The 10,000-nt window shown below is 44.3% G+C and overlaps 1 protein-coding gene across 1 annotated transcript in view; it reads right to left on the bottom strand.

The window, feature by feature from the left end:
* man2a1 (mannosidase, alpha, class 2A, member 1) overlaps positions 1 to 10,000 on the bottom strand; it is a 94,769-nt gene that overhangs the window by 10,651 nt on the left and 74,118 nt on the right. The window contains exons 16-17 of the mRNA XM_063209686.1: positions 9,154 to 9,268; positions 275 to 435 (exon numbers count right to left, since the gene is read on the bottom strand). Of these exons, the coding sequence (XP_063065756.1) occupies positions 275 to 435; positions 9,154 to 9,268 (276 nt within the window). The remainder of the gene's footprint in view (positions 1 to 274; positions 436 to 9,153; positions 9,269 to 10,000) is intronic.

Here is a 10,000-nt window from a genome sequence, read left to right as displayed (position 1 = left end):
CAAGAGTGCCATCATCTGTTTTCTCTGAGGAGAGGAGTTCACTCCGAGATCAAATTAAAGAGAGTGGGCAAATTAAAAAAATGATTATGCCCGGAAACATGTGTGTGTGTGTGTGGCTTATATTTCGATCGCACAGGGAGTGAGCATGAGCGAGCATGAGGGCGAGAGAGAGAGAGAGAGCGAGAGGGAGAGAGAGAGAGAGAGAGAGAGAGAGAGAGAGAGAGAGAGAGAGAGAGAGAGAGATTAAAAGACTAGGACTGGAGTGGGGGCTGGCTATGCATAAGTAAATATGAACAGGTACCTGGAAGCCATTGAGGTCGGTGAAGAATCGATCTCTGCTGTTTAGGTCTGATGTTATCCTCATTGCAATTTCATGGTTGAACTCTCCCCTTATATCCACAGAGTTACACACCTCAGCGGCCTGACCCTCCACACCTGAGAGAGCAAGAGAGAGAGAGAGAGAGAGAGAGAGAGAGAGAGAGAGAGAGAGAGAGAGAGAGAATAGAGATAGAAAGAGATAGAGAGAGAGAGAGAGAGAGAGAGATGGAGGCGAAAAAAGACAAGGAGATGAGCATACGGGCAAATAGAGGGAGCAAGAGAAAGTCAGAGAGAGGACAGAAAGGAAAGACAGATGCAAAGAGACAGAAAAGGGGAAGAAAGGGGGACAGACAGGCAGCATGAGTGTTGTCCTCTCCTCCTTGACCCCCCCCCAATTCTGCCACACCCATTGCTGGCAGTGTGTGTGTGTGGGTGTGTGTGTGTGTGTGTGTGTGTGTGTGTGTGTGTGTGTGTGTGTGTGTGTGTGTGTGTGTGTGTGTGTGTGTGTGTGTGTGTGTGTGTGTGTGTGTGTGTGCGTGTCATCCAAGTCAGACACAATTACTGTTACACAATTAATTAATGCACTCTTCAAACATACAGAGCTTACTGGCAAATTGACCTCAAACAGTTAGATACATTGACAGATAAGTACTGGGTGGGTAGCCATTTGTGATTTCATTATTATTTATTTTGCAATTATTTTGGCTCATTTGGTGTACAACTAATTATCTTGTGATAACGCTTCACCGAGAGTTGATATGTCTAAGATACAGATCGGTCTAAGATATAGATCTATGCTTAGCCAGTGAGTCTCTGCTCTGCTGTGTAGTCGCATAATCAGGCCAGGTCCAGTAACTGTGTCTTTCTGTGTGATCAGGCAGGAAGTCAGACAGACACAATTAATTCTGCACTTCACACACAAACAGCTCACTTTCACAGTTTTGGTTTTTTTTTGCACTGGGAATATGAAAGCGAATGAAAGCGAAAGTCCCTTTGCTGATATTTACGTTACACTTGGCAGACACTTTTATCAAAAGCAATGGACAGTTATGCTTTAGCTACAGGGGGACCACGGGATTTGGTGCTTTGCTGAAAGGCACTTCAGCCATGGATGAATGTGAGGAAACCACTCCTATTCTTCCTCCTGGCTTGGTGATATCATGACCCAGAAATTCCGGGCTACCCAGAAGTTCCGGATGCGTTCCAAATCAGCTGCTGGTGTCGTTGCTATAGTGATTATTGCAGTGGCAACATTCCACAAAGCGATTAGACTCTACAAGGCTCGGAGGGGGCATTGTTGCGTCGAATGGAATTCACCCGGAACTTCTGGGCAGCCCGGAACTTCTGGGTCATGACAGTACCTGTGACCGGAACTCACTAGTTCGACGCCCTTTCGGTACTTACCGCTTACGTCATACGACCCTAAACCTAACCATAACCCTAACCCTAACCCTAACCTTAACCCTAAACCTAACCCTAACCCTAACCTTAACCCTAACCCTAACCCTAACCTTAAATCGCTTGTTTGAAATGTTTGATTACCATGTGAAGTACCGAGAGGGCGTCAAACTAGTGGGTCCCACCTGTGACCACTGACTTATGTACGCCTGTGACCCTACCATCCCAAGACCTCTCCCAGATGTACTCTAACTTAAGGTGAAATATAGAAGCAGCTCAGAGAACGGTTCACGAACGGTTCACGAACACACACACAAGACGCACACCGCACCTTCTACCTGCACTAAACACACACACACACACACACACACACACACACACACACACACACACACACACACACACACACACACACACACACACACACACACACACACACTGCTGCTGGTGTACTTGACAGACCTTTTTATATTTATTTTCTTCAAAATGCTACTATTACCATGTCAGAACGCTATAAAGGACTTTTTTTTTAGGAAAAGCACAAAAACACAACAAATACCTCTTAATGTATGTCCTCTACAAGTCTTCTGTTGTCCAGTCTTGCACTTTAAATGTCTGTATGAGCACTGTCTATGTCCATACTGTCTTAAGTCCATGTATAAGTACTGTCTATGTCTATACTGTCTATGTCCTTACCTTAATTAGTCTATGTCTGTATGGGAAAGCAAGAAATGTAATTTCAAATTCTTTGTATGACCAGTGCATGTAAAGAAATTGACAATAAAACCTACTTGACTTGACTTGACTTTTTTTTAATTATTTCTCCTTTATTTTACTAGGGTAAAACCACATTGAGGCAGTTGCCTCTTTTTCAAGTGGGCCCTAGCCAAAAGAGCAGCAGAGGGGGAAGGTGGGAGGGGAAGGTTGGAGTTCAGGGCCACTGTGGATTGAGGTCATTACTAACATTACTAATAACCACTTAAAGGATAACTTGAGCCAATTTCAACATGCAGTTGTAATGCTCACACTATCCTGGACTTGTGTAAATACCTAAGATTATTTTTTGTTCTTCAGCCTTTTCCGAGATCCTGGTCATTGTAATGGGGGCAGTGTTTGTTTACATTTGTTTAAAATGAAAAAAAAACATCTTTATTTATTCCCAATAGCATCCAAAAGGTGATGCAACATCAGCAGACAACTAGCAAACAGCGATAACTTTTAGGAAAATATTTGGAGTAGGCCTATGTTAAGAAAGTTTTTAATGTAAACAAAATCTGCCCCTATTAAAATAGCTCAGATCTCGGAAAGGGCTGAGCCGAAAAATGCAGCATCACAGGGTACTGACAAGTCAACGGTAGCGTCAGCAATACAACAGCATATTGAAATTGGCAGAAGTGGTCCTTTAAGCAAATTATTGCAATGTGGTTTACATTGTCGGCATTTCAAATGTGTGAACCAAACCAATCATGACACACTACATCATTGTTTATGGCTTGCTGACAGTAAAGAACAAAATATACTGTATGAAAGAATTCAGAAATGTATTATTTAAAATGCATACCTTATATTATTTTTTTATAAAGGCACGGAAATTCACTACACAGACCAAACAAGCCCACAAGGTGTTCTAATAGTCAAAACAGAATAAATCCCCTCTTCTGCGGTGGGGTTTGAAGTGGAAGACCCGGCTTTGACAATTTATGAGGGAAACCTCTCAACTTTGTTTGGCAAGCGCGCCTCTACCTACTTTAATTAGTCTTGAGGGAGCAAAACAAATTCGACCTACTTCTCCACACCCCCCCCTCCCCCCACACACACACACACAAACACACACACACACACACACACACAATCTTCAAAAAGCAACAAAACACACCACTAACAACAACAGCACTGGCTAAGAGCATACGTGAACAGCAGCTTTAATGTACAGCCCACTAGATTTCAAAGCCTGTTTGTGTAAGTGTAAGTGTACGTTTGTGTGTGTGTTTGTTTGTTTGTTTGTTTGTTTGTTTGTTTGTGTGTGTGTGTGTGTGTGTGTGTGTGTGTGTGTGTGTGTGTGTGTGTGTGTGTGTGTGTGTGTGTGTGTGTGTGTGTGTGTGTGTGTGCAGGGACGCAAAGGGGTAAGCTGTCCCGGGCCCTTAGAGATAGGGGGCCCATAATTGAGTCCTCATTACATTGAATGTATTGCGTGGGGGGCCCTTCCAGATGACTTTGTCCTGGGCCCAGCCAAAGCTGTCAGTGGCCTTGTGTGTGTGTGTGTGTGGACTGCACCTTTCAAGCTAAAACTGAGAACTATTCCAAGGTTTGAGGTTATTGGCGCTTGTTAGAGGGAGAGGAGGCTAAGCAGAGGATGAGTTCAAGGGGGAAAGAAAGTAAATTACAATCGCCTCCTCTCCCCTCTGTACACACACACACACACACACACACACACACACACACACACACACACACACACACACACACACACACACACACACACACACACACACACACACACACACACACACACACACACACACACACACACACACACACACACACACACACACACACAGCAGTAGAGTAGGAGAGTGTACTAAGTGGTTAGGCAACCAGAAGTAAAAAAATGCCTCCATGGTTGGATCTGTCTATTGGTGTGTGTGTGTGTGTGTGTGTGTGTGTGTGTGTGTGTGTGTGTGTGTGTGTGTGTGTGTGTGTGTGTGTGTGTGTGTGTGTGTGTGTGTGTGTGTGTGTGTGTGTGTGTGTGTGTGTGTGTGTTTTGCTTATTAGGAGACTTTCATGCCACCTAACAGACTGCATGTGTAGAGCATCTGAATCTCAGGGGTGGGTCAAAGACATCCAACATAAAATTGTCCTTCAGTGTAACAGATACTTTTGCTTGCTGTAAATGCAAATACAGATTTTTTTAAATTATTTTTTGGCTTGGCTTTCATGCATTCACTTTTCAAAAAAATGAAAATCATGTTTTTCACAGTTACAGTAAGCAAAAGTATCCGTTAGCACTGAAGGACAATTTCATGTTGGACGTCTTTGACCCGGGTGCATTTCTCAAAAGCGTAGTTGTTAGCCAGCTAGCAACTTCAGTAGTTGCCAATGAGAAAATGCATTGCAAACAACAAAGTAGCTAATGTAGTTAGCAACTATGGTTTTGAGCAATGCACCTTTGTCTTGTACACTTGACTTCATGATATCCCTGTGGTGGGATATCGCTAGTACGATTCTATTCCTCTTGTATTCTCTCTGATATAACTGCCTCCCAGCCGCATCTCTCAACATATCGCTTTCTCTCTCTCTCTCTCTCTCTCTCTCTCTCTCTCTCTCTCTCTCTCTCTCTCTCTCTCTCTATCTCTGTCTCTCTCTCTCTCACACACACACACACACACACACACACACACACACACACACACACACACACACACACACACACACACACACACACACACACACACACACACACACACACACACGCACACACACACACACACTCTCTCTCTCTCTCTCTCTCTCTCTCTCTCTCTCTCTCTCTCTCTCTCCTTTTCTCTCCCACATACATTACAGACACATCTTTTCTGTTCTCTCCCTCACAGACAACTATGCTGCTGTCTGACACACTGCACTGTATCCACTCTGTGGTCTTCCCTAGCTGTTTTCCTTTCAAACTCTAATCCATTTTTCTCTTCACTCCTCTCCTCTCCATCAAACCTTATATGTGGTTGGTGTTGTGTGACTCAACCAACCAAACACCCCACCTCACCTTCCTGCTATTTGGTCCCTCTCCTCCATGCCTTCCTCCACTCCAATTATTTTCTTTTTCCACAGCTCTACTACATACACTACTACCACACTCATTCACTTAGCATAGTGTTTCTCAACGGGGGCACTACAGCCCCCCAGGGGGCGTTGGGGAGCCCTAGGGGGCGTTGAGAAGGATACAATTGAGTGGGGGTGGGGCTTAGTTACCATTGGGGGTATTAGTCTATTTTATTTTTCAATACTAATGGGGGAATTGGCGGCTTATGATGAGGTCCAGGGGGCGTTGTTCAAAAAAGGTTGAGAACCACTGACTTAGCAGAACCTGAGCATCACTTCATCCATCCACGCACGCATGCACGCACTCACGCATGCACACACGCACGCACGCACTCAAGCATGTGCGCAAGGACACACTCAAGCATGTAGTACGCAGACTACAATTTATTAGAGTCTAATGGTGGGTCACCTTTGCTATCCACTTCATGGTGAGAGAGATTAGAGTGTTCAACAAGAGGCTGGTAAGAGGCTGTCTGGGGTACAGATCAGACGTAGACCAGACATGGAAATGTACTATAATGCATTATGCTATGTAGGGCAAGTGACATTACGCTATATAGGGCATTAAATGGTAAATGGTAAATGGACTGCATTTATATAGCGCCTTTCCACTCCTTCGAGCACTCAAAGCGCTTTACACTGTATGCCTCACATTCACCCATTCACACTCACATTCACACACCAGTGGCCGTGGGTGCCACACAGGGTACCACCCTGGAACCAGGTTAAGTATCTTGCTCAAGGACACAACGATGGAGTCAGGCCGAGCGGGGCTCGAACCTGCAACCTTTGGGTTGCGGAACAGCTCCTCAACCACCTGAGCTACCACCGCCCCGCCGCACTATGTAGGGCAAGTGTCATTACGCTATATAGGGCAAGTGACATTACACTATATAGGGCAAGTGACATTACGCTATATAGGGCAAGTGCTTCTCAAAGTGGGGTGCCGACAGGGGTCCACAGGTTCCGCAGTGCATTGGCAGGAGTCCATTTGCATTAATACAGTATGTCACATAAGTGAGTACACCACCCCTCACATTTGTACAGATTTGTAAGTATATCTTTTCATAGGACAACATTAAAGAAATTTCACTTTGACACAATGATTAGTGACCCGTTAACAACATATATAACCACTTAAATGTGCTGTTAATATGTCGAAAGTTGAATTTCTTGGATGTTGTCCTATGAAAAGATATACTTACAAATCTGCAAAAATGGAGAGGTTTACTCACTTATGCGACTATTTAAAACAATTTTTAAAACAGTTTTTTTGTGGTGCAATTATGAGGGTGACTTTGCAAAAATGTTCTGCTCCATCTGAGGTCCCCGGCCCAAAGTGACCAAACGTATCGCAAGAGCTGCAGCACATTGTCAGGGGTCCGTCTGCATTGCAATGACTATTTAAAACAATGATACCTGCAGTCTGTGGTGTGATTATGAGGGTATCCTTGCAAAATGCTCTGCTCCTTTCTCGAGGTCCCCGCCCCAAGAAAGGGTTGAGAGCCTTTATTTAATAGGGCAAGCTATTATGCAACTGTATGTAGGGCAAGTGGCAATATGCAATATAGGGCAGGTAAAAACGGGCCACAACAACTTTTCTATGTGGGCCTGATATGCCAACATGTGATTGGCTTGTAGGACTGACATGCAAAATGTGATTGGGTGGGACTGACAAGCCAAAATGTGATTGGATAGTAGGACCTACATGTGATTGGGCAGTAGGACTGATGTGCAAAATGTGAATGATACCTTAATTAGTGCCTTGTCATTAGTAACTTAATATCTTTGTGGGGCCCTCCCACTGACTTCCATTCATATTAACCCTAACAATAGCTAAAGAATGCTAAACTGTGTCCACACCAAAATAATCCCTAACCTTAACGTGTCAGTGAGGAATTGTCCAACACAACAAAACAGCACTACAAAAACTATAAAACCTGACCATATAAGTTAGATTCTACTGCAACACTTCAGAATAACAGTCCCTTAAAAAAGCTTTATTAATACTTTATGAACAATTATTAATGAACTTATTATAAACTTATTATGTTTGTAAATGAACCAATCACAGTGGAGTGGGAATCGGCTCCTCCAGGATGAGTTGGATGCGTATTTGCCGACCTGACACGACCATGTATAATGGCTCCATCTCTGTTGCTCTTTGAAGGACAAACTACCAGGACTGTTGTAGCCATACTGTGTCTGCGTCGTTAACATAATATTTCGTACCCATTTACAAACATATGTAAATGTTTTGTTTATAACTAGTTTACTATTTACAAATTGTTTATAAATCTTTTTAAAGACTTATTCTAAAGTGTTACCGATTCTTCTGTCGTAGCAGCCTGTTGTTGCTGCTATGCTTCACACCACATCATGAGTTGTGATTTAGAAGTACTGTATGAAAGTTAAATCACCAATTAAAAAGTTATGCAAAGCCTTGCAAATATCCAAAGTTCCTGACAGATGGTTTTAACAGCTTGCCATCCTTGTTTACGATCATCATTTAGCAGGAATGTTAATGGTAACTGTTATATGATGTGAGCGCTCGTCAGAATCTTTAACAGAATTGTTCATCTTCAACCACTAGTAGGGCAACTGTAGTATTTCATAATAAAGTGCTGGGTGACATTGCCTTTTAAAGAGGTGTTACACTCTAAAGGCTTCTCTCAACCAACTGAGAATTTTCTTTTTGTGTGACTGACTGTGTATGCTTTGTGTTGGTATGCAAAAGAGAGACTGACTATTGATATTTGGTAGGTTCAGCTTGTGCTCTACCCCAGTGGCGTTGGTGGAGAATGAGACAGTGTGTGTGTGTGTGTGTGTGTGTGTGTGTGTGTGTGTGTGTGTGTGTGTGTGTGTGTGTGTGTGTGTGTGTGTGTGTGTGTGTGTGTGTGTGTGTGTGTGTGTGTGTGTGTGTGTGTGTGTGTGTGTGTGTGTGTTCTACCCCAGTGGCATTGGTGGAGAATGAGACAGTGTGTGTGTGTGTGTGTGTGTGTGTGTGTGTGTGTGTGTTCTACCCCAGTGGCGTTGGTACAGAATGAGACAGTGTGTGTGTGTGTGTGTGTGTGTGTGTGTGTGTGTGTGTGTGTGTGTGTGTGTGTGTGTGTGTGTGTGTGTGTGTGTGTGTGTGTGTGTGTGTGTGTGTGTGTGTGTGTGTTATGCCTCAGTGGCGTTGGTGGGGCTTAGAGGTGGAGTGCAGTGTACAGTAGGAGAGGCAGCCAAGCACAACAAATAGGCTGCAGGACGAAGGGACTGATTAAATACAAAACAAAACAGGACGCACGCACGCACGCACGCACACACACACGCACGCACACACACACACACACACACACACGCGCGCACGCACACACAGACACAGATACAGAAAAATCAACCTTCAGACCCATACACAGCTTTATACACACACATTTACACCTACACTAACATGCACAGTATACACACCAGTCCAAAGTCAAACCAACCCAGCCACCCACCCCAATGCACACACAAATACTGTACACAACAAACAGACAGAGAGTCAGACAGGCACACACACACAAGCAGACACACACACACACACATGTGCACACAAGCACACAAACACACGCACACACACAAACACACACAGCTCCTTACCTTGGATGTGGTAGAGGCGTACGGTGTGTGTGATGTGTTGCATGATGGTGGTGACCTCTGAGAATACAGCGCCCCTGGTGACCCGGATCACTGGAGGACCAGACGGAGAATAGGGCTGTGGAGGAGAGAGAGAGAGAGAGAGACGGGGGGAGGGAGAGAGAGAGAGAGAGAGAGAGAGAGAGAGAGAGAGAGAGAGAGAGAGGGGGGGAGAGAGAGAGAGAGACAGAGACAGAGACAGAGACAGAGAGACACGGAGAGAGAGAGAGAGAGAGAGAGAGAGAGAGAGAGAGAGAGAAAGAGAGAGAGAGAGAGAGAGAGAGAGAGAGAGAGAGAGAGAGAGAGAGAGAGAGAGAAAGAGAGAGAGAGTTAAGTTCAGTTCAGTTTACTTTATTTGTACCCGTAGGTAAACTGGTTATGCAGTTTAAAAGAAAGATGGGTGTCCTTACATATAGGGTACAAGACACATGACACATACAAACATAAGAGAGAGAGGGAGAGAGAGAGAGAAAGAGAGAGAGAGAGAGACGGGGGGGGGTGGGGTGGTAAAGAATATGTCTGCATTGCAAGACTCCTAGAGGCGTCCATAGATGGTTACGCAACATATAAGGAACAAAGGAGAACGTTCTCTGCACTTCCGGAAAAGACAGTCAGGTGTAACCAGGAAAGGACGGGACATACAAAAAAAATGAACATTTTCGAGCATTGAAATATTACTCTGCACCTGTACACAAACACAAAAAGAGACACGGGTGCTGCACCAGCTTTCAGTGGTTTCTTGGTACTGTAGGGTTGTGCCAAAGAGGTTGGATTAATAAAAAGGAATCAAAACACGCCCACCCAATGCAAA

The sequence above is a fragment of the Engraulis encrasicolus genome, chromosome 11 (assembly GCF_034702125.1).
Source record: "Engraulis encrasicolus isolate BLACKSEA-1 chromosome 11, IST_EnEncr_1.0, whole genome shotgun sequence".
NCBI classification, from domain to species: Eukaryota; Metazoa; Chordata; class Actinopteri; order Clupeiformes; family Engraulidae; genus Engraulis; species Engraulis encrasicolus.
This window is presented reverse-complemented; position numbering and strand designations above follow the sequence as displayed.